At 57.0% G+C, this 23274-nt stretch overlaps 9 protein-coding genes across 9 annotated transcripts; 4 read left to right on the forward strand and 5 right to left on the reverse strand.

Annotated features, from left to right (window-relative positions):
- Window positions 1–979: 979 nt before the first annotated feature.
- On the reverse strand, window positions 980–1558 carry K437DRAFT_262628 (uncharacterized protein; the record flags this gene model as incomplete). Its single annotated transcript, XM_013388157.1, has 3 exons — window positions 980–1305; window positions 1417–1456; window positions 1487–1558. 3 exons carry the CDS (start codon window positions 1556–1558, stop codon window positions 980–982), a joined length of 438 nt encoding a protein of 145 aa, XP_013243611.1.
- A 907-nt stretch (window positions 1559–2465) lies between these two features.
- On the forward strand, window positions 2466–5941 carry K437DRAFT_256140 (uncharacterized protein). Its single transcript, XM_013388158.1, has 3 exons — window positions 2466–2696; window positions 2768–2850; window positions 2926–5941. The coding sequence occupies exons 1-3, from the start codon at window positions 2525–2527 to the stop codon at window positions 5548–5550; spliced, it is 2880 nt and encodes a 959-aa protein (XP_013243612.1). The 5' UTR covers window positions 2466–2524; the 3' UTR covers window positions 5551–5941.
- K437DRAFT_256141 (Thioesterase/thiol ester dehydrase-isomerase) lies at window positions 5892–7361 on the reverse strand. Its single transcript, XM_013388159.1, has one exon. The coding sequence runs from the start codon at window positions 7200–7202 to the stop codon at window positions 6141–6143; it is 1062 nt and encodes a 353-aa protein (XP_013243613.1). The 5' UTR covers window positions 7203–7361; the 3' UTR covers window positions 5892–6140.
- Window positions 7312–10235, forward strand: K437DRAFT_273876 (ankyrin). Its single transcript, XM_013388160.1, has 2 exons — window positions 7312–8913; window positions 8978–10235. The coding sequence occupies exons 1-2, from the start codon at window positions 7698–7700 to the stop codon at window positions 10138–10140; spliced, it is 2379 nt and encodes a 792-aa protein (XP_013243614.1). The 5' UTR covers window positions 7312–7697; the 3' UTR covers window positions 10141–10235.
- Window positions 10195–10696, reverse strand: K437DRAFT_106318 (uncharacterized protein). Its single transcript, XM_013388161.1, has one exon. It carries the CDS (start codon window positions 10551–10553, stop codon window positions 10248–10250), a length of 306 nt encoding a protein of 101 aa, XP_013243615.1. The 5' UTR covers window positions 10554–10696; the 3' UTR covers window positions 10195–10247.
- Window positions 10510–13035, reverse strand: K437DRAFT_106334 (uncharacterized protein). Its single transcript, XM_013388162.1, has 2 exons — window positions 12226–13035; window positions 10510–12056 (listed from the first exon to the last, which is right to left on the reverse strand). The coding sequence occupies exons 1-2, from the start codon at window positions 12952–12954 to the stop codon at window positions 10839–10841; spliced, it is 1947 nt and encodes a 648-aa protein (XP_013243616.1). The 5' UTR covers window positions 12955–13035; the 3' UTR covers window positions 10510–10838.
- A 1175-nt stretch (window positions 13036–14210) lies between these two features.
- K437DRAFT_106517 (uncharacterized protein) lies at window positions 14211–15117 on the forward strand. Its single transcript, XM_013388163.1, has one exon. It carries the CDS (start codon window positions 14314–14316, stop codon window positions 14902–14904), a length of 591 nt encoding a protein of 196 aa, XP_013243617.1. The 5' UTR covers window positions 14211–14313; the 3' UTR covers window positions 14905–15117.
- On the reverse strand, window positions 15009–16236 carry K437DRAFT_106549 (small GTPase-binding protein). Its single transcript, XM_013388164.1, has 5 exons — window positions 16033–16236; window positions 15909–15923; window positions 15757–15793; window positions 15508–15668; window positions 15009–15407 (listed from the first exon to the last, which is right to left on the reverse strand). The coding sequence occupies exons 1-5, from the start codon at window positions 16111–16113 to the stop codon at window positions 15114–15116; spliced, it is 588 nt and encodes a 195-aa protein (XP_013243618.1). The 5' UTR covers window positions 16114–16236; the 3' UTR covers window positions 15009–15113.
- Window positions 16237–19292: 3056 nt separating this feature from the next.
- K437DRAFT_294263 (acid protease) lies at window positions 19293–23268 on the forward strand. The gene is made up of 3 exons (XM_013388165.1): window positions 19293–21134; window positions 21302–21437; window positions 21513–23268. Exons 1-3 carry the CDS (start codon window positions 19612–19614, stop codon window positions 22815–22817), a joined length of 2964 nt encoding a protein of 987 aa, XP_013243619.1. The 5' UTR covers window positions 19293–19611; the 3' UTR covers window positions 22818–23268.
- The last annotated feature ends 6 nt before the right edge of the window (window positions 23269–23274 follow it).

Consider the following 23274-nt stretch of genomic DNA (forward strand, 5'->3'; position numbering starts at 1 on the left):
ACTCGATGCACTCGGTATAGCTCCCGAGGGTATCTCCTGCCATCCAGGCCCAATGGTCGAGCCATGAAGTCGCGTGGAGTTCAGAGTGCCCTAGAAGCGCTCCAAGTTGGCAGGCGCTATCAACTACATAGCAGGGTTCATGTGTGAATCTTCTGAGCGGTCACCTGTGTAGTAGTTGTTCCCACGCACTGCATATTTGCCCACCTTGCAAGATTCTGCGAATTGCTAATACATGAAGGTGGCGAGGAGAAAGCAGACCCATCGGAAGCACTTGATGCTACTCGAGTGTCAAAAATTGTATGGAGATTTGCGTCCGATTTGCCGTCTACACTACACAGAGAGCATTAGATCCAAATCGATTCATCGAAAAGGAGACCTCCAGACCTGATGGAACTAGAAGAGCCGTGGGTGTCAATAGCGCATCGGCTGGGCATGTTCTGGCAGACATGAAGGGCCCCCAAACCTAAGTTCTCAGAAACCCCTTTTCGACCAGATAGAACCAACACCTAGTGATATTTTGTATAGTGTACCCGTACATATGTGGAAGTGGTGCTGGAATCAACTGCTGGATTCTGGAAGATGATTTAATCGAATGGATCGCGAAGCCTCTGGGCCAATGCAGCACTGGAGCGCAGGCCCAGAATCTCGGTCACATGCCACTCAATGCTTCCGTAATACATAGTCGACCGCACAGGGCCCAGATCCATGGATCTGGAAACGCCAAGGGAGCCCACCTCTGCATTGCAAGCATTGCAGCAGGCTTCATGCAACAACGGAATTATCCCTTGGTCGGCATGGGCGAAAGGAAGAGCACCAGGCACCCACCGTCCCACGCCCCTGGAAGAGACTAGGGGAAATGTCGGAGACTTAAGCATGGGAATATCTGCATGCAGAATGATTAGCGCTCCAGCTATATTGTTATCGCTTCATGTGGGAGCTGAATGCTGCGCCTACTTGTTACCATCTTATTCGAAGCGCACTACGAGCAGGTCGACTCGAAGCCAGCTTGCGAGCACTGAACAGAAACTTGTCGTTGGGTGACTGGAAAGATGCATATTTCCGCCGCGTCACGCTTGTAGCTGAGTATCTTTGAACCAACACATCCAACAGTCATCACTTTCACTCTTGCTTCTTGTCTCTCCTTCTCCTCTTGCAGCTTTGACCGGTAACGTCTTGCATACAACATCCAACTTTCCTTCGAGAGCATCTTTTCACGGAGGCTCCTCCATATCGACAGAAGGGCGGCTTTGGCCTCTTGGCCCAGATCTGCAGTTGTCAGGTACAGTGGGCCACTGCGGTGCCTCCCTGATCCAATCAAGGATATAGAATTGAAACAGAAGGGAGAGCATTGCATGTAATTACTCCATAGAATGGCGGGGTACGAAGTTTGCTCAGGTACACTTTCTCTGCACGCACGTTCATTTGGCGAATTGCTTCTGGAAAGCATTCGCACGACCTGGAACACGACAAAGTGTGGTTATCAAACCTGAGGGCCCCTGTGGAGAGCGGCAGCCATCAGAAGCAGCAGCAGCAGCAGCCAGCGACTAGTGCGACGCATTTCTAATTTTCTAGCGCCTTGATCGTCGTGCGATAAGAGTGCCTGTCAAACCTCTCCTTGTAATGTAGCATCGGGCTGCTGAAGGCGCCAGGAGTCGCCCGAATGTTTGAGTCTCGGACCCCGTATGCTCGCATCTGTTTCCTATATAGGCCATGTGGTCTGGACCTGTTTCCCTGTCGCCAGCAAGATGGAAGCTGTCTGCATTCAGAACTCCCAATCATCATCCCCCACCATGCTCACCGCTTCACCACGAGTTGGTCACCTGTCAACGGCATCACGTGTACACCGGAGGTTCTACACGTGTGCACGCCATTGATGCTGCCCAGAGGATAACATCTCCTTTGTCCCAGCGCATGTGACAATCGTGACGACCCCGTTCAACCCGATAATAGGTGTGAGACAAAGTGATTAGCTTCCGGCATCGTGCAAGCTTAAATGCAACGGCGGAGCCGCAGGTTGTGGCACTTTTGCACTTAGCTGCATTCATGCTCTTTCAACAAAAGCAGTGACCTCTCAAGACCCCATCCTCTTTTCGCACAGACAGAGCTGCGCATGCACCCTGAATTACAAGCTTTGAAGAAAGCAAACGCGCTCAGGAAACACTTTGGTTAGAACCTCCAGGAGGCGTGGCTAGTGACGACCATTGGCAAGACCACACCTATCCGATTCAGTACTTTCCACGGAGGGAATCGCCTGTCTGGATAGGCGTCAAGCTGCACTCTTTTGAATCAAGCCGGTAGATTGACGACGCAAACTGTACAGGCAGACCAAACATCTCAAGAGGTTCATCAAATGTAAGCCACTCATCTATTCCCTTCAAACTACCGACGTCCGCGCCCATCATCACCTTCCTCAGGCAGCTCGTTGCAAAGTGGAGACCAACGGTGAAGCGCAATGGCGACCAAGGTGGTGTTTGCTCGTTTTTGGCGCTTCGACGAGCCTGCGGGGCTACATGCTCCCTTTCCGATGACAATCACCAGCCGCCTGACCGCAACCAGCGATCCGAGCGATCAGGCGGCGGCGCTGCGAGCGCTCGAGGAGTTTGTGCATCGTCTCTTCGTCTTTGAGATCCCTAGAAACTTCTTCATCCAGATGGGAGTGATCGGTATTTTCCTCCTGATCTCTTTCATGCTGGGAGGTGAGTGGATGCACAGGCCAGGACCTTCTCTCCTTGAAAGGAGTTGACGGTGCAACTTGCCTTCTTCGCAGCTTCGGTGGTCATACATCGGCTGATTCAAGGAAAGTTTTGGCTTTTCAAACTCATGCGCAAATCGGATGGGACGTACGTCGTGGTCAGTTTTTCACATGACCCACGGCTCGGCCTCTTGATCCGTCCAATCTGACGCCTTCCTTCCCTCTGCGCACAGCCGAATGCCTTCAACAACTTCTTGATATTCAAAGGCATCTTTACAATCATCTGGATCTTGCTCACCATTGCCATCTATCTCTGCTACGACCGTCGCTTCGGCCACCTGCAGCACAACATCGTCATTTTGAGCGCGGGCACGTGGATCCCTCTCATCTTCGGGGCCACCTTTTGCGGCTGGGGCACCTTTTACGCAGCCCCCGGCGCTCTTGAGGGCGACTTTGTCACGCAGCGCAATTCTTTATGGAGGAACCTGAAGCCATACCTGATCAACACCATCGCGTTCGGCTCGCCAGTACTCCTCATTGCCAGCACTCTGGCCCCCGCCTCCGTGGCACAGCGCAAGCTCAGCCACGCATTCGACGACTATCAGTCTTGGTCCGCGCAAACGCTCACATTGGCAAACGCCTCTGCCGCCCTGCCACAGCAAGACCTCGACAACCTCTTGTCCCGTGCCAGCGGCATCTGGGACGTGCAAGCCAACGCATTCGGTTTGCTGGGTGTCACCTACCTCATCTGGTCAGTATGGACAGGCATCTTCACATTGTTCTACGCGCTCGGCGCCGGCTGGCTCGTCCTTGTGCTCTTTCGGGAGCTCAGGACGCAGCACAGGCTCCTTAATGCTATGCAAAAGAAGCATCAGCAGGACGAAAAGCGTCAGAAGCAGGAAGCGCTGCGAGAGAAGTGGCGCACCTCGTCTGTGATCACACCCGCATCGCCCACGCTTGTCAACCCTGACTGGCGACCGCTCCCGGCCCCAGGTCAAGGCACGGACTCGCTGCTCTTCGCTCTGCTGAGCGAAGGCACAAAGGCCGCAGACCCAACTGATCTCGAAAATCCCATGGATCAGGCTCCGAGCCGGCCGTGGTCGCCCAAGGAAGTCTTTTTCCCTCGACTTCAGAAGGAAGCGAGAAAGCGAGCTACGCGACGCATCACCTCCACCGACACGCCGTTTGCTCGCTTCCACCATATGCGACGATGCTTCCTCAGCCTGGCAATCCTGTATTTTGGCGTCCTTTGCGGCGCTACCCTCTACTTGGTTATCACCAGCCGGCTCGGCAGCCAGATGTTCAGCGCTGCACTCCAGGGTCCCACAGCCACCACGCGACTCATTTACAGCAGCTATCTACCAGCAGCTTGGGGCGCCTGTGTCTTTGGCCTCTTGACGATCGGCAGTATCTTTGTTCGCGACCTCGACCCAGCGTCGGCGCCACGGCTGTCGTGCGATCGACGCAAGCAAGGAAACGCACATGAGCCGGCGCAAAACGACAGTGAGCGAGCTGGACAACACAGACGGAGCAACATCTTCATAGCTGGCTTCGCCAAGTATAACAGCACGTCCATGGGCTCAGACATACATCGGAATGGATCGTCAAACATTCGGAAATTGTGCTCGCAACGAGACACGGTGACGAGCCGGACTGGGGCGCCAACGTCCGACTCTTGCACGTCGCCGCCGCCACCCCTTACACCGATTATCCCACGCTCCTCGGACGAGCAAGGCATGCGATGGGACGGCTCGCAGGTCTTGAGCTTGAGTCCAAGGCGCAGCCGGGAGGCCCAATCAGTCGGTTCCAGCAGACAGATTCGTTTGCGGAAGGAGACGTTGACTAGGGTGGACAACACCGCTGGCATGATAGTGTGCAGCTCTGCTATGCCTGAAATGGCCGAGCACAGAGGGTCGACTTCGACGGTCCGCCGCAAGACCGTCTACTCTCCGATACCGTTTGGTCCCATACGAGCGCCTGCTCGACTGGATGTGCGGCTATGGGTACTAGAGCGCTCGCCTCCACCCGTCCCTCCTTACATTCCGTCCATGGCTGAGCCTCGTCAGAGCTTGGGAGACCTGCACAGCGGCGTCGTCTACGCAGGCGAGGATAACTTTGAATCGTCCACATCCAGTTTCCTACCATCTATCACGGCTTCGACTAGCGTAACGAAGCATCTTCAACCGTTCCGTGCAGCTTCTTTGACAAGTCTTTCTAGCGCAGAGCCAAGTAGTCCGGAGAGCATCAACAACTTGTTGAGAGACGGCACCACACCACGTCGGAGCAAGACTTCGACATGGGTCTTACGAGAACTGGCCGACATGGATAGGGCGCGCGCCACGATGGGTCTGGAGCCTTTGCCTAGGCGATCGAGTCGCGCCGGCACTTCATCTTTAGTGTCAGCAGCGGAAGGGAACCCTTGCGCAAGCTCTTTGCTGGAAGGGATTGCTCCGCGTCGAATGGCATTTGCCAAGATGCGCAGCCAGCCACACCTCTCTGCTGACATTGGTGAACACGTTCTTGGTGCCACCACGACTGCTTCGAGCAGTCTGGAGATACCACGAGCTTCCCTGCGACGCGCGTCGGATCAATGGTTGCGACCGGTCTCACAGGCGCTCTCGCCACAATTCAAGGGCTGGAACATCTTGCACGATTATTCACTTGCCTCTCCATTTATTCAGACATCCAGCTTCAATGCCGCAGATGAAGATGCCGATCAGCGGCCTCTGACACCCTTATCACCGCGACTGAAGCGACCTCGCTTGCCATCGATCTATGGTTCGCCTGTTCTGGGGGCTCGCCACGTCTCGAAGGCAGACAGGGAAGCAACACGATCGCGACCACCAACCGTCCATTGATTCGACCTCAATCGCCAGGAATCGCATTCTGATTTTCGCCTGCATCATCTATGGAGGCTATCTGCCCCGATAAGATCACTCAGCGCCGTCTCTCAAAGTACTTGCCACTGATCCACTTCTGGTTGAGACCTGCGCGATGGACACGCCTGCTTTTTCAATCACCCCTTCTGCAAGCTCTTTAGCATCAGTATTCCCGCGCTTAGACACCTTCCAAAAGCAACTTGGATATAATATTTGTACAGCATCATTCGGCGTGGGCCGACAGCAATACCGCACTCCAGCTACCAGCCAGGTTCAATCGCACAACGCTCAAAGCTTACATCATCGCATTAGTTAAAGTCGCACACATGTATGTAAAAGCACTGCTAATACTTAGGAAACATTAGTGGCGCGTGACGACATTGGTACCATGGAGCAAGACTGCATCAAGCGGCATCGTTAGCATTGTGACATGAATACGATCAAAGCAATGATGCAAACTCTAAACGCAAATGAAGCAAGCAAAGCACCGTAGTCGGAACGACGGTATTTGGATAAGGAGCATATGTGACGGGTTGTAAATGTTCCAAGCAGCGACTCTGACTGTATGTCTAATTGAGGAACTCTTGAATAATCTGCCTGTTGATGAACTTGGCAAACCGTGGCTCCACAAAAATGGCATGAGCCTCGGCCAGAACTTGGCCACTCATGTCCTTCAATTGTCCGCGCACGACAGCCTTGCGTCCCTTGGCTTCTACAAGGAACGATTCGACACGAACAAATTGGTCCGCCATGGTGGGTTTGCAATAGTCGATCTCGAGGCGGGCCGTGACGCCTACGTTAGAGGGAAGCGCATGAAAAGCAGTGCGTGCGAGCGCTTCGTCAAAGATGGTCGCGATCAAGCCGCCGTGGATGACCCCGTCATGACCACAAACGGAGCGCCCAAGGTGCATGATGGCAATGGCGTCTCCTATTGCTCCGCCCTCCACTCGGGCCCCGTGTTCAGTTTTTGTGAAGACAAGAGGCGGCGTTGCAACCATCCCGGGTCCCCGCAGAGTGCCGGCAGTCAGGGAATGGCGCCTCCGCTCTTCTGGATAACGAGCGTAAGGCCTGCTGGCTTTGTAATGCGCTTCCATCAAGCCTTCCTGCACCACCGAGACGGGCTGAGCTGGAGATGTCGGTTGCGTTGGTGGCGCTGGACTTGCGCGCAACCCGATTTCTCGCGTTAGCGGCAAGCGAAGCAAATGCTCTTCGATCTTATCCATTTGCGCTTGTCCTTCGGGAGAAGCTCGGTCAGGACGTGGCGGAGCTGGATCCGGAAATGCAAGTTTGACCAGCGCAGGAGGGTAGATGGAGCCAGCTGCGTAACTTCCGGCGGCAACAGCGAAGATGAGAGCGAGCAGAGAGAAGGCGCCAAGCCCCCTTGACTCTGTGGCACCGCTTGCATGTGGCGCTGCGTTTGTTGAATAAGTATGACTCCATAGTTGGCCTCCATTTGAAATACCCAAGCGGGAGGTAGCGCGTGCAGGGGCCGTTCTTGTCCATGGTGTACCCGAGAGAGTGCCTGTGCCCTCAGGGCGACGGGGATGATTCGCCTGAAGCCATCTCGCCGGAGAGGAGGCCAGCTCCCGCAACGGCGCGAGGCATCTAAAGCAGGATACAAAGCCACGCATTGCGCACTGGCTTGAGCAGATGGACTGTGATAAACAAAATTGTGGTCAAAGGAGAGAAGTTGTGACCGTGAAGAAATGATGCTGGCTGAAGTCGAGCTCTCCTAAGAAGATGAGCTCACAGCGTCTCCCTGGACTTTGGTCGAATGAGATTTCTTCGCCCGGTTATTATGGCCGAAGCGGATCTCGCGTCAACGATGCAGTGAGGCAACAGCATCTCCGGCAACCCTGTCTATACTCTCGACCTCCCCAAAGATTGACCAGTGGACTGTGTAGCCTTTGTTATTCCTCAATTATCAACAGGTGACGGCTAAACCGCCGCAGGAAGAGCTTGCAGAGCAGAGCTTCAGATAAATATCGGGGCGCCTACGAGAGACTAGCACTTCAGTGAAGTGCAACGCTTTGCGCGGGTTGCCATTTTGTCAAGCCTACCCTCACACGCTCTAGGCTGCTCGATAGTAAGAACACAGAGCTAGTGGGGCGCCGCAACGTGCAAGCATGGCGAGCCCTGGCGCTGCGCCGGGCACCTTTAGCTCGTCCCTCGGCGCCAAAGCATCGCAGCCGGTCATTACGCTCGTTGACCCATTAGCGGCGGACGGCGAAGCTGGTCACGGTGCATCTTGGACAGACGCGTCATTTGGGCAGCAGCCGCCGTCACCAGGCATTGTCCCACCGTCACGACCTGAAACGCCGACGACAATACATTCTGCTGCCCAAAGGGGAGACTTGGCGACCATCAAGTCCCTCATCGAGAGCGGTAGGGCGACCGCGCAGGATAGAGATGAGGAAGGGATCACGCCGTTGCACTGGGCATCGATCAATGCGCAGCTGCCCGTTTGCGTCTACCTGCTTGATCAGGGTGCCGATGTCGACGCTCTCGGAGGCGAGCTTGTTGCCAGTCCACTGCAGTGGGCTGCCCGATCCGGTCACATCTATATCATTCATCTGCTCTTAAGCAGAGGCGCAGACCCGCTGCTCAAAGATGCGCAAGGATTCAACAGCTTACACCTCGTCACGCATTCTTCCGCCGTCATGCCGCTTGTCTACTTGCTGCAACAACCAGCTTTCGGCTCGCATGCAGAGAGCAATGATCGCGATGCCCTCCCTAACAAAGACGAGGGCATTGATGCGGAGGATGCCCAAGGGCACACGGCGCTTATGTGGGCCGCATACCAAGGTGATGCTATTTCCGTCGAATTACTCATTTTGCACGGGGCCTCTCTCTACACACAAGACCATCTCGGGCTCAGCCCGATGCACTGGGCCGTTGTCAAGGGCAATAGGCTTTGCATTCGGCAGCTCGCGGTAGCTGGAGCTGATATGAGCATGAAGCAGAATGAAGGCAAGACCCCAAGAGAAATGGCAATCGAATTGAAGTCCTTACCTTCGCTCGAGAAGGCACTTGCCGATGCAGGATATTGCGCAGATGGCAGCAAGCGGCGGGGGCCACTGAATCCACGCAACACCAAGGTCGCCATCTTGCTCCTACCCTTCTTCTTCCTCGGGTTGATCTTTTGGACGTTTTCCATCTTGCCGTGGTACACCGGTCTTCTGCTTGCGATGGCAGAATTCTTTTGCATGCATCATATTATTACTCGGGTGCTGCTAGACCCCCAAGAGGCAGAATTTATGCAGAAGTCGCCTTACTTTCTGGCGATTGTCAGCGACAGTATCGCTTGGGTCGGGATAGAATGGGGTGTCAAGCTCGTCAGAGGTAAGTGCTGAAAGCTTGCGTTCTGAATCTTTCTCTGATGTTACCATCTCGCATACACGCTCAGGCACGCCCGGATTGGCGATCTGGAACCTCTTCTTCTTTATCGTCTTCCTTCTCTGCAGTTGGAACCTTCTCCTCGCGGCAAGCATGGAGCCTGGCTATGCGCTGCAACCGCAGACCGAGACGGAAAGGCGGCTGCTTGTCGAACAGCTTTTGGAAGAGTACAAGCTCAACGGGCAAAACTTCTGCGTCATCTGCATGTGCAGACGTCCGTTAAGATCGAAGCATTGCAAGCTCTGCAAGCGATGCGTCGCCCGACACGACCACCATTGCCCCTGGGTGTCGAATTGCATCGGCGCAGAGAACCACCGACAGTTCCTCGTCTTCATTGCTTCGCTCGTCGTCGGCATCATAATCTTCCTCTACCTGAGTTATGCCTATTACGCCGCCAACTTACCAGCCGACACGTTACCCGTCTCCAGCTGCATCTTACCCGCTTCAATATGCGCAGCCACATCATGGGACACGTTCCTTTTTGCGACAAGTGCATGGGCAGCGCTACAGCTCATCTGGACAATCATCCTGCTTGGCGCGCAATTATTGCAGATTTCGCGGCAAATGACCACATTAGAAGTCAGCAATCTAGGTCGCTACGGTTACATGGGTGGGAAAGGCGGCAGCTCGATGGTCACGCAGTCCAATTTCATGGCGCAGCGCGCAGCCGCACTTGGCGCTGCTGGCAGTCTCGCTGCTGCAGCCGGCGGGCATGAAGATAGCGATGGAGACGGAGTGGCCGGCCGGGGGAGCCACGGTGCTCATGGCGGTCACCGCGGCGGCAAGCGTTGCTTCCTTGACGTTCTCTGCGGCGCCAGCAACTGCCTGCTTAGCGTCGTCGGACTGGACCTCTACACACGCGGGAAAGCCGGTGAAGGTCTGAAGCGCGCATCCGCCGCCGGAAATCCATTCGACAAGGGTGTGCTCGCGAATTGCAAAGACTTCTGGACGCGCGGTCGCGAGCTTGGGGTGCGGTACGAAGAGCTGTATGACATTCCAGTCGGCGGGTTCCAAAGCTCTTCCTACGCCTCAGCTTCAGCAGTTCGCCTCCCGGACGATGGACCAGGCGGCACGGGCCGTCGCTGGAGCATGTGGAGCGGTCTGAAGCAGGGGCTGGGAGGGCGTGGCAGCCGTGCTCGCGGAGAATACGAAGCAGTCTCAGATCAAGCATGAAGCATGTACCTTCCCCCGACCATGCACGGACATTTCGCATACGTTCACAATTGCACAAGCCATGGCAAAGGGTACTGTATCATAATCAAGGTTTTAGAGACCGTGTACTATGCACAGTGGCGTTGAATAGGCCAAGAGGGCAATGATTGATCATGTCCCTTGGCAACGAAGAAGCCATGACGGATCACGTATTGGACGAAGCGACAAGAGAAATGGTGCGCGTGCGTGCCGGTGTGCAACCGGAAGACCGTCAGGGAATGGGCGGCAAAGATGCGGAAAGGAGGCAATGATGTTGGAGCGGCTAGGTTGTGCGTCTGTGCTGCAGCAGCAGAGCAGTTAGAGGCGCACCGAAAGAATGCGTAGAAGCAAGTGTAGCTAAAGGAAGGCAGATGGCGGGGTCTGTTTGGCGACATGCGTCTTTATTTGCCTCCATGCAGGCACAATCGCACGCGAGGTGAGACGTGTACGTTCTTGTCGCCATGAATAATCTATTATGTTAAATGGAGGAGAGAAGACACCACCTGCCGAGTATGGTTGAATGAATGGACCGATTTGATGAAGAGGCGGTGATACCCACATTGTCCAAGTGATGCAAGAATGAGAACGGAAGGTGAATACCAAGACCAAGATGAAGGCGATCCTGGAGGCGCAGATGCTGAGAGTCGGTCGGATCGGTGGAGAAATTGACTGTCTCCTCCTTACAGCCCGGCGTCAGTGTGGACCTTAGGCCGCCCTCGCTCGACAGCCTTGAGATCCTTGCCTTCGCTGGCGAGTTCGTCGCGCAGCAGGCCCGTTGCGACCGCCTCCTCAGCGCCGGAGGCATCCGCGCCGAGGCCTGTGCCCGCATCACTGGCACCAGCGCCGATCCCACCGTCAGCGTCGAAATCCGTCTCGTTCGGGCTGTTCTGGCCGCTGCCAAACACAGCGCCAGTAAACTCAGGCTTGCGGAGAGCGTTGCGGAAGGCATCGGCCATGCGTGTCGCTTCGTCCGAGGAGAACGGGTGCGAGTCGTGGCTGGAGCGGGAGGACCGCGACCAGCCTGCCGCGCCGCCCGCTGCTCCGAGTCCTGCTACTCCAGCACCGGCGACTGCGGCGTCGCCCGCGGCAGTGGCAGCGAGAGCAGCGTCATCCGACCCACGTGTGAGGGAGCCGTCGACGGCGTGCATCATCGGGCTGCTGCTGCCGTAGCTACCGCTATGCACACGCTCCCTGCGCTTGCGCGCGGCCTTGGAGAGGAAGTAGGCGCCGACAAGCGCGCCGACGAGAGCGATAAAGCCAAAGACGACGATGAGCGCGATGGCGTAGCTGGGCAGCGCTAGATTGTCGCTGCTGCCTCTGGAGTTGCCGCTAAGGCTCAAGCCGTTCGCGGCGGCGGTCGCGGAGGCTGTGACGACAGCACCGTTGGGGAGCGTCGTGGTGAGCACGGCGGCAGCGGTCTGCGTGCCGCTGAGGCCTTCTGAGCGGAGGCTCGACTCAATCGATAGGCTAAGCTGAGAGACGATCGACGCGGACGCGGACGCGACGGCGCGGCTGTCGGAAAGGGCGGCGGACGCGGACGAGAGCGACGCCGCAGCGGAAAGCGAAGAGGACGCGGCCTGTGCAGCGACGACGGATGCCGGGGGCGCCGTCTGAATCGCGCTGAACGTCGACAAGCGGCTGATCGTGTCCGAGTCGAGGCCAAGCCCAGCGGCGGTGATAACAAAGTAGAAGGGCCAGCTCATATTCTGGCCCATCGACAACTCCTGCGCGCGCGGCCGGTCCGCCCACCATGGGTCGTTCGGCGAGAAGGACAGGCGGCCGAGGTTGTTGTCCAGCGAGAGCCAGGACGTCTGCATTTTATCTGTGTCTTGCCGGTACAGGTAGACGTCGACTGCGCCAATCTGTCGGAAGCGAGGGTAGTTGTTGTTCCAGATGAACTGGATCGGCAGCAGCAGCACCAAGAGTGGCGGTGATGAAGTAATCACAGGCAGAGGGAGCGTGTGCAAAGCTGTCAGCATACAGTCAGACAAACAAAAGCACAAACAACCAGGCACCCATCTGTCGCGATGAGCGCAGCAGCACATCATGCGATGCGCATACACTCACCTTGCTCCAGGATCCCTGTACGACCGTGGTATCTGACGTTGGGTAACAGCTGAGGACGTCATTACCTACGAAGCATTCGTTCTCTTGCGCCGTCTGGCGTTCGAGCATCATGCCCTCGTGGCCGCTATCGCGGAAGTACGGGCCGAGTAACTGCTCGCGTTGCTGTGCTTTTAATACCTCTTCGATTGCATGCTGCCCTCGCTTCTGCAGGAAGCCCTTATCCCGTTTTTTATTGCTGCTGATTCCATTGCTATTGCTGCTGCTGCTGCGACCTTTGCTTCTCCGCCGTTCTCGCTCGCTCTCCAACAGGGTGCGCTTGAGGGCGAGAACGTCGTTCTCGCTGCGCGCAAAGAAGGGCCCAGCAATCGTATCCTTGGACGAGGAGGCTGTGTTCCGCCGTCGGATGGCCACCTCGAGCTCGTCCTGCTGCAGGACGAGGTGCTCGATGCGGCTCCCGTCCGAGTCGTCGTGGAGGACGGCGGCGGACGTAGCTGCTCGTGTCGGCGCCGGCGCTGGTGGTGCTGGTGGTGCTGGTGGTGGGGATGGCATGTCGACGACTGGCTTTTGGGCAGCCTGTTGCTTTACTGCACGAATGGAAGCGGCGGTGTGCTGCTTCTGTAATCGGTTCGAGGATGGTGGTGACGACAAATTGTCGCGGTCCTCGAGGTACAACTGTACTTCTGCTGGCATGGCCAGCACGTTCCTTTCCGTCCCCTTTCTCTTTTCCATCTAAAGCTCTCCGGCACACTCTCCCTGCACGTCTAGCACGCTGGATGCGAAAGGAGGGCCCAGGGTGCCCGAATGCTTCTCCCGTAGACCTCCCGGCGTGACCCTGTCGCGCTCTACAATCTGTTCGCGTCCTTAGGGCTCGGATGTCGCGCCTGCACCCAATCTAGCTCCACCCGCAATGCTCGACACGGAAGCCTGGCCTACGTGCAAGGGTACTGTACACGCAGACCGCACTTCTGAAAGCCGAGGAGGCAGAGAAAGGCCAATTGCGGGTTGTGTGGCTTGGGACCCAAGGGGGTGGAGCCGACGGCAGAAGGCAGGAGGTAGGAGACAGGTGCGGTATGGATGCCTTTCGTGGTAGAGTGTCTGGCAGCGATGCCGAGTTCGTCCTTCCTACTACTCGAGCGCAGGAGCTGTGAGGTCCGTGGTGCACATCAGGGCGGGGCTGTATGCTGGCCGGGAGGTTGGTCGATGCGGTGACGAAGAGCCTTGCCGCTGTATGATCCATCATCCCGTCATGGTTAATGATCCTTGGCTGATGAGAGGGCGATGAGCGATGGACTGGCCCAGTCACAGCAAGCGATTGCGATGTGAAGCTGGCGCAGCAGGTGTGCCAGCCAACAGGGGGAAAAGAAAAAAAGAAAAAGAAAGAAAAAGGGAATCTGGACGCATCTCCAGCTGGGGCTATGTTGGATAGAAGAGGAGCGCGAAACCCGGGCATGAGACGAGTGTGCAGTTAATGCTGCTGCAGGCGTCACCGCACGAGTCTGTGGTGATCATCCAAACACATGTGACAGAACGAACTATACAGGTCAAGTGCCTGGTTGGCAACAGTGAGGCGGGCTCCCACCGAACTTCGCTGACATCGAAATCGGTTCGTAACCAGAAGATGGGTCCTGGTCCCCTGGAGCATGCCCCATAGATGCCGAGAAGGAGGCACCCACTCACATACATACACAGACATATCCCTTTGTTGGTTCATCGCGTTCAGCTGTCGTACACAGAAACCTCTTGGCCGCAACTGCCCCACCCATCGCTCATCGGCGTCATCGCGCTCGGCGACGGGCCGGGGAGATGGAGGGATTCATTCAATTCGTGCAGCAGTACACGGATCTCTGGCCGCTCGTTCGATCCACTTCACTCCTGCCTTTGATTCGAGACGCCCCTATTTGCGGGTTGGACCTTTCCCAATATCCCTTCCCCCCTCTCTCCGGCGCTCAAGCAGAACACGCACATGGGCAACCCTAATCATAGGACAACCCATACCTGCTGGGAAAGAAGAACAAGAATCGCTCCATTTCATCAAGCGGCATTCGGGTAGCTCACTCGTACATACAAAGCGCTTGTACATCGACGAGGATGTACGTACGTTGTAAAGCGCGATCAAACGTCATGTACGCCCGCAGGGCCCGCCCTGGAGCGCCATTTTGGAGCGCGAAACCGGAACCTGGGCTGCGTCAGTCAAATCAGTCGCTAGTGGTCGAGTGTTTGTTCCAAGACTACATCATCGTGAGGAGAGAGGGACAGGTGGGAAGTGAGAGAGAGAGGGAGGACGAGTACACGTTCACGCATGTGTGCGTGCGTGCGTCCATTCTCTATCCGTCCATCATCAACCCAGCCAGTCTCAGGCGCGACAGAGCGTTGGCCGAGGGCGAGCCTTGCAGAGGCGTCCGATGTGCGGAGCTGTTGGCGATGCACTGCGATGTGGCGGTGATGACAGGGGGCGCAGCACTGTGCTTGGCGGCGGTGATGACGGCAGTAATCGATAGTCATGATGATGATGAGGTACGTGATCCTTGGCGGACAGCGGACGGCGTACGACGGGTGAAAGCGGTGTGTGTATGTATTCAGGGAGCTGCGAACAAGATCGGATCGTGGAAGCTCTCAAGCGAAAAAAGAGAATACGCGCGGCCAAGCGCACAGCCGGTCGGTTCCGCCTCCGATCGTTGAGCGACGTTCCAACAGCATAGCCAAAAGAAGAAAAACAGATGTGGTGGTGGACATGAAACTGAGGAAGGAAGAGTGTGCTGTGGGGTCGTTCTTGTCATCGCAGAGAAAAGCAGGACAATGGCATGGGCGGGGCAGGAGACAAAAGCTGCACCTGCTCGCCCGCTCGTGACCCCCTTTCCTGCCATTGCTGCGCTATCGTGCCTTGCTGATCAGAGAACGAGGCACTTTCCGCCGCTCCTCTTCTGCTTGCCTTTGCTGAGCAGCGCCGCCCGTGTGGCATGCTCGAAGACCTCCCTTACGCCCTCGCCCGTCTTGGCGCTGCACTCGAGGTACCGTGCGGCGCCAATCTTTTGCGCGACGGCCATGCCCTCCTCCGGCGAGACGGGCCTTTGCGAAGTCTTTCGCAGCTCCTCGATGATCTTCGGGTCACGGCGCAGGTCCTTCTTGCAGCCGACGAGGATGATGGGCAGATTTTGGCAGAAGTGCAGCACTTCCGAGATCCACTGTATGCAAACAAAACGAGATGGAAAAGCGCAGCAGCATGTGTGCCTTGCGTCAGCCCACGTGGAAGCGCTCCCACACTCTTCGAGCTAGCCGACGGACCTTCTCCTGCACGTTATCCAGCGAGTCGGGTGAGTCAACAGCAAAGCAGATCAGGATGACGTGCGAGTCTGGGTACGACAACGGTCGTAGTCTGTCGTAGTCTTCTTGTCCGGCGGTATCCCAAAGCGCGAGCTCAACGTGTTTGCCGTCGACCTCGACGTCTGCACCATCATCGTCATCAACGATGAACAGGCAGTCAGCGCACGATCCGATGAAACGGGGTGAAGTTGCAGCAATGCTGCTGCTCACCTGCGACGTAGTTCTCGAAGACGGTCGGGACGTAGATCTGTCATTTGCGAGCGATGTCATCAAGCAGAGAATAGCGGGCGACGATCAGACGCAGGGAGGGCTAAAGTCAGCATGCCACTCGCAGCGCGAGGCGGGATCGAGTTTCTGCGTACCTCCGGGAAGGTTCCCTGTTGGCGATGATCCACGTTCAAGCGCTCAATGTCAGCAGAAGTATTCTCAAGCGAGGCAACGAACACAAATGCGCCACTGAGCGAGCATACAGTATGCCAAACTGACCTTGCTGAAGACAATGAGCAAGCACGTCTTACCGCAAGCACCGTCGCCGACGATGACGAGTTTGCGTCTGATTTCCGCCATTGTGTCTGTTGCTTTTTATGCGTGTAGTGAAATACGAAGGCACACTTGTGTCACGGCGGCGGCGGTAGAATTTGGGTTGCGCAAAGGTGACGGGCCGATGCAGTCGTTGCGCAGAGGGGGTGGTGCAAGGGAAGAAGGAAGACAAGGGCAGTCGGCGTGAGCCTAATACTCGGCAGTGCCGTAAGGAAGCCCCGAGCACATTGAGCCAGGCAGGTACAAGGTGCGATCTTGTCTGACAATGGTTTGATGCAAGCGCGCTGCTCCGCATGGACCATCTCGCGCTCGCATCGCCACTATCTACCACATCAGCCGATGGCCCAGCACGGTCGGTCGAGTAAAGCGAGCGATGGGGCACACCTAGCGTCTCCCTTTCCATGGGCTGTATGCGCACGAAGATGCAGGCCGCTTCTTTCGTCGAACCCCTGAACCCTCCTCACACGAAAGGCACCTCTTTATCTGTCGCTACCCCTGTCGCTACGGGTAAAGGCAACCGATGGGTTTCCTCTTCGCCTGCGTTCTTGCCTTCTGGAGCTGTTGCGCAGGTTCGTGGCTGAATCCCGAGCAGTCCAGCGCTAGGCATGAGCAACGAGGGAGGACGTGGAAGGGAAAGCTGGCACACCCGGCCCTAAGGGGGTTGCTGTGGGCTTCCCTTTCCTTCCGTTCCCTCCCCTTTTCCGCGTTCCAAGGCGTGTCTACGCGGCCTAGCCTTGGCTTGGGCGTAAGGGGTGAACGAGCGGCGGCACAGCATTGATATCCCTCCTGTGCGCCTGTTTCCCTCTTGCAGCAAAGAACGAAAGGAGGACGTGGCCTGAGCGCTGGGTCGAGGACACTCACCTTTATCAGAGACCTGGATCCTTCCCCTGCTGCTGGTACTGCTTTTTTCAAGACTGAAAAAGGGGACTTGTGCAGCGAAGAGTGAACGTATGTGTCGAAAGTGGACGAGGAAGAAGGAGGAAGAGATAGCTGTAGGATTGGACTGGCTGATGGCTATCACAGTTGCTTGGACTCTCTGTGTGGTTGCAAGCTGGAGATGGATTGGAGACGCGAAGCAAACATAACCCTTGAGTGGCGATGATGGAGAGGTGTGTGTACTCTGTGCAGAGAGTCTCTCTCTGTGCGCGCTTTTGGGGAAGGGGGGTTGTTGCGCACAGGCGGTGTTCTTCTCCCTCTCTGTCTCTTCGTGCGTGGTTCGCGGGGAGGGAGGTCGCTTGAGGCCAGCACCTGCGGCCTGCTGGACCGGCAGGTGTGATGACGACTTGATGACGGCCACAAGCCAAGAGGTGGCAGGGAGACTGGTGGAATGCCCGTATTGTGCTCATTTGGCTGGGGCAGTGCCCAGACAGCACGGCCGGCGCTGCCCCTCTCTGCTCTCTCCGAACACATTATCCCTGCGCGAGCGCAAGGGGAGAGTCGCGCGAGCTTCAGCCCATTTCTCTGGAGAGAGACGACGAGCGTCGCAGTTCCGCCGTCAACTTTGGCCTGTTGTATTTTGCACAGCCGTCGTCGTCGCTCATTGCAAGCAAGCAGGCTCTGATATAGACTCGAGCAGGAGACGTGTACTCATCATCTATGTCAGTTGGTATATACTACGTCGCTCTCATAATCAGTTCCCCATCCACCCATCCAATACAGGCCGATATGATTGATCATGGTGACGGGTCCGCTCAGTAGCCAATGCGGGAGCAACAGCGTACAAGTCATAACATGGCACTGTCGAATGGTATTCTATCGATAGACAAGTCATAGCTACCCAGGTCGCTACGACCAAGCAGAGACTCCGCGTTCCGGGCTAGTCCCGTTGAACACATTGGTGCTCGTTGCAAAGATGATACACAGGCAAGCCGTCGGGAGTGAATGCGATACGATCAGCGGCAACTGCGGTTAGTCCAATGGCAACATGTGCTGCGAAGCCCATCGGCGCTGGTGATTTTTGCGTGTTTGTTGACCGTTGCCTGTTGTTCGCTTCCACTGCGAGGAGCGAGGGAGGGCGACTGCTTGTCAGCTACTAGGGTCTCAGAACGTCAATTCTTATTAGTAGCAGCCACTGCTGCAGGCTGCTGCCAAATATGACACAATGACGGTCAGCCGCGTTCATGCACCTACAGCAAATCAAGATGCATGTATGGCGAATCTTCTTCTCACTTGCTACGTATGCACGACACGGTGAGCTGTAACCATGACTGCCAAACTCGTTTGATCACAGCGGCCCTTGTTGGTCTGCGCGACAGACCCGCGTCCGAGCGCGATTGGGGAGCCGAATTAGTACAAGCCTTGTAGGGAATGCAGGAGGAGACAAGGTGCAGGGTGCGCGTTCGACGATGGGTGAAGATTGAAGAGGAGTTCAACCATTTTCCTGCACTCCGACTGGTCAATGCAACAGATGGGATGCTCAATGACATGGGAGAGCCAAAAGAAGAGTTGTGTAGCAAGCGTCGGTGGTCACAGCAGACCAATCCCAGAAGTTCAGGGGCACTCTATGAAGGCAGGGATAATGGCTAGATTCATACATGTCCAAGGAGAATGCACATGCATACCGCATAGTCCACCACAAGAGGTACGAGGGAGACACCACTGGTGGATATGCCAATGGGGGGGCGTACTGCGGCAGGCCACTTGAGCTTGTTACAACGCAGTGGTGCAAACGGTGCCGCCCGATCCAAGCAAGGGAATGGAATTGGAATAAAAGAGTTTTGCATGTACTTGCTCCACCGAATGGAGAGGGGACCAAGTTTGCTCATACACATTCTCCACACACTTCCATTTGGTGATTTGCTGGAAGCATTCCGCGAGTCACCGAACACCACACGTCCTAGATAACAGTTGGATGGAGCGGGTGTCACAAGCACCCAAAAAATTAGGCAGCATCTGGCCAGTGTACATATATTGTTCAACGCTTGGCTAATGGGCTTTCTTTTTACCCAAAAGTGAGCGGGAGCATTTTTTTGGAGTGGTGACTGACGGTGGAGAAGGAGAATACAAGAGGGAGCAACCGTGACGAGGCGCAGGAGGAGTGTATATGCTGTGCTCCTTTATTAATAAAAAAAGAATAGGAACTGATGCTGTGCCACTCTTCGTTGGTCACTTGCCCCCTCCCGTTTTCGACTCAGTCCCTCTAACGTAGAGTTCATGGTGTTCTCCATTACAGCTCATCCCCATCGCTCCACCCCTTTTTAGCTATGCAAAGAAAAGAGTGAAACGAGTACGCAGCATACATTGACTCCTCTCATCTCGTCGGCTTGTCTCGGGTGCTCACAGCAGGGTAGCGCACCATCGCGGTCGGGGCCGGGAACAGCAGTCTGGTGGGCCCCCGCCTGCAGCACGCTCCCCACGCACACTCCCCGTCTGCTGCATCGCTGGATCTCGATATTCGCCCCTGCTCCCGCTTCAATCAGCAGGCCCCCTAGCTTGAATTCACGCCCACCATTTTTCGACTGCGTCTCTGATCACCACCACCCCTCTCCTCATTCGGAACGGTGCCAGTACTGGACAGCAGCTGCCATGGTTTCCGACAAGAGACTAACAGAACATCGGCGGCCCCGTCGGCGTCCTCTTGACCACCCCGCTTGGCAGGCTCGCCAAGCCAACCAGGGCGGTGGTGGTAGCTCGGCAAATCCAGGTGGCCAGGGGTCTACGACCCGCTCGCCAGCTACCGGCGCGAGTACTGACACGCGTAGCTCAATACAGACCGATGCAGTAGGTGGTGGCGCCTCGACGAAAGGGACTGCGACAACCACCGGTCCAAGGACCGGGGCGTCGACCAGCCCTGCTGCCGCCACCGCCTCCTCGTCGTCTACAGCGACAGCGCATGGCGTAGCAGGGAGTCCTAACCCAGGATCTGGTGACGATAGTGCTGCGGGAGGCTCGGCGAACGGCATCCTGACAGACCCGTCGAGCTACCGCAACACGTCCCGCATCGTCCTATCTCATCTCGGAGGTGGCGGCCAGCTTATCTACACAATGCCTATCAGCATCAACCACCAGACGCTGAACCTGCAGGTAGACACCGGCTCTTCGGACCTCTGGGTGGCGAGCACTGGCTGCCGGTCCGACTCCTGCTCGAGCACATCGTCGTCGAAAGTCCAGCTTTTCGACTCGCGCGACGCACCCAACCTTAACATTCGCTTCGACATTCAGTACGTCCAGGGCGGCGTGTCCGGCTCGATCGTCACATCTAACGTGCTCGTACCGGGCACGGACCTTACGCTGGTACGGCAGGCGCTCGGCTCGGCGAGCACGGTCACCAACGAGCCGCTCGGCGCGGGCAACTTTACCGGCATCGTCGGCCTCGGCCTGCCGCTCGCAAGCGAGCTGCAGCGCCTGCTGTATGACAACACCGGCAACTCAAACCCGGGAAACGACGTCTCGGACGCCTCGTCCACCGGCAGCATTCTCACGGGCATCTGGTCCGGCCGCCCACTCGGCGCGCGCTACATTGGCGTTGGCCTGCAGCGCCTGCCCTCCGAGGGCGGAGTAGGTGACAGCACGCTGACGATCAGCTCGCTCGACCCGACGTACGCGACCAACATGAGCCAGCTAACATTCGACAAGGTGCCCTCGACCCCCGCGAGCGGCAGCGACTCGGGAGACGGCTCCTCGTCCAGATCCATATCGTCGGCGGCGCACTGGCGCACCTACCTCACGCAGATGACCATCGACGTCGGCGGCAACACAGTCCCGCTCTCACTCGGAGGGTCGATGGGCACGCAGTACCCGCTCGCCACCTTCTCGACCGGCACGCCCTTCTCACTTGCGCCGACCAGCGTACTGAATCAGGTGTATGGGGCGTACGGCTACCAGCCCGGCTCTGACGGGGGGTACTACGTCCCGTGCGACCTGATGATGAACTTTACACTCTATCTAGGCACAAGCAGTGTTCAGGTCCCCATCCACCCGCTCGACGCCAATATCCACCAGACCAGCGGCGACCCGAACTACTGCTTTGGCGGCTTCCAGGCCATCGACCAGGGAGTCGTCGGCGGCGTGCAGAAGCTCGGCGCAGATTTTGTCATCGGCGCACCTTTGTGAGTTGCCGCTCCCTTCCGGCGGCCTGTGCTGCTGCGAAAAGGTTCAAAGGAAGAGTGAACAAAGAAGAAATCTTGACTTCTTTGTTTATTTGTTTGTTTGCACCTTGCTGACCGCGCGTTGTGCTCCCCTTTTCGATCTTTTGTTTGTTGATCTTGCGACACAGCATGCGGAGCGTGTTCAGCGTGTTCAGCTGCGACGATCTTGTCCATAAGCCGACAAACGAGACCAGCGACATCTGCGATCCACAAATCGGCATCCGGCCGCTTATCACTGACCCCAAATTTGCTCGGGACCAATTCGTGAGCTGACTTTTTTGCTCTTTGCCATCTCCGCCCCACACGCTGACGATATTTCCTTTTCACGACGTGACACAGTACCAAGTCCGCGTGCTCAAGCAGTCTCTTGGCGCAGACCCTGTCTCCACAACAGCCAACCCCAGCGGACTCACTTCGGGGCTGCAGGCACTGATTGGCGTGCTGAGTGGCATCGCGGGCATCGCCGGGATCATGGTCCTCGTTGTCCTGTACCTGAAGCGGCAGCGCAAGAAGCGCCACGCGCTCGCTATAGCCTCGGGTGCCGAGAAGGAAGGCACGAGCCGCTCGCCGAGCCTCGACGAGGCGGCCATCTGGTCCGATGCGCAGCTTGCCAAGGCGCGCGAAGTGCACCGCATGCACGGCGTCTTTGATGAGGACGACGTGATGCATGCGCACAACCAGGGTGGCCTCGCAGCTGCGCAGCGCGCCGACTTTGGCGCCAACAGTACCGGGCATGGCGTTGGCGGCAGCAGCAGCCTCGGCGTCCTCTCTGCGTCGACGCCGTACCAGGACGCTCGACGCATCAAGCAGGCGTACCTCAACCGTCATCCATCTTTCGAGCTCAAGTCGCGGGACGAGCAGGCGCAGATCCTCTCCGCGCTGTCACAGCAGGATGGACAATCGGCGCATGAATTCGAGTCGATGACGGAGGAAGAGGACAACGCTGTCGCTGTTGCAGCAGGCGCTCTTGCTGCTGGTGGTGGTGGAGTAGCGATGTCAACTGCTCTTCCGCAAGTGGCAGAGAAGGAGATGCCGCAGCCGCAACCGCCATTGGCAGAGGCGAGCTCCAACTACGCGCATTCGTCACACATGACTAACCCCTCAGGCGGCTCGTCAGCTTACCTGCTCGGCACGCCGCAGTTCGAGGCGGAGCCTGTGCCTGCTCATCGACAACATGAGCCACAGCAGGGGTCCAGCGAGGCCTTCCAGCCAGAGCAGCATCAACAGCAACAAGAAGCCCCTGCCCCTGCACTTGTTCCTGCCGTCGCAGCGGCGGAACGTCAAGACTACCGGTCGGAGCCTGAAGCGACGCCGTATCGCGACTACCCATACGCGCAACAGCGGCCTCCACGGGCGCCATCCAACTTCCACTTCCAGTCGCAGCACGAGACTCGCGAGCAAAACAACCAGTATCCACACGAGACGACTGCCTTCCTCGCTCCCGCGCATCGCGCCTACCCGCCGCAACAGCCTCTATGGGCCGGAAACAGCGAGCCGATGCAAAGCTACCCGCACCAGCACGCTAACTTCGGCTTCCTGGCGCCTGCAGCGGAGGTCCGCATGCAGCCTACTTTCCACCATGGCGCCAGCCCCACGGCGACGCCGCAGCGTTCGACGGACGACTTGGATCCGCACGCAGTTTGAGAAAAGGTTGAGCGCGACCTAAGCGCCTCTTTAGTAGTTCTAGTCATCCCCCCTTTTTTACCTTCTGCTTCGACTTGACCGCGGATCGAACGTTGACACAGCAACGGACCTTTATTCGGCGATCGCCTCGCCAGCTTTGCGCTCCCCGTCTTGCATCCATCCGTTCACTGCCACGATGGCAACCCACAGCCTCACAAGGCTACCGACTATCCTTCAACTGCAAATATCTGCTCAACACTTTCGCCCGCCCTACCGCGCTGCATTTATTCCGTCCTTGTCCTCCAAGAAAAAAGACATTATTTGTCTACTCTTTCCACTCCCTCCAAGTTACTGCATTTGTTCTCCTGCCTCCAGTCCCGCGCCGTTGTGTGGCATGTATCCGTATATACATCCGGTCTCTGTACCATACCAGGGTCTTTGCATGCAATTTGACATACCGTTTCATTCTGTTCCCCTG

This window comes from Tilletiaria anomala (assembly GCF_000711695.1).
Source record: "Tilletiaria anomala UBC 951 chromosome Unknown K437scaffold_34, whole genome shotgun sequence".
NCBI classification, from domain to species: Eukaryota; Fungi; Basidiomycota; class Exobasidiomycetes; order Georgefischeriales; family Tilletiariaceae; genus Tilletiaria; species Tilletiaria anomala.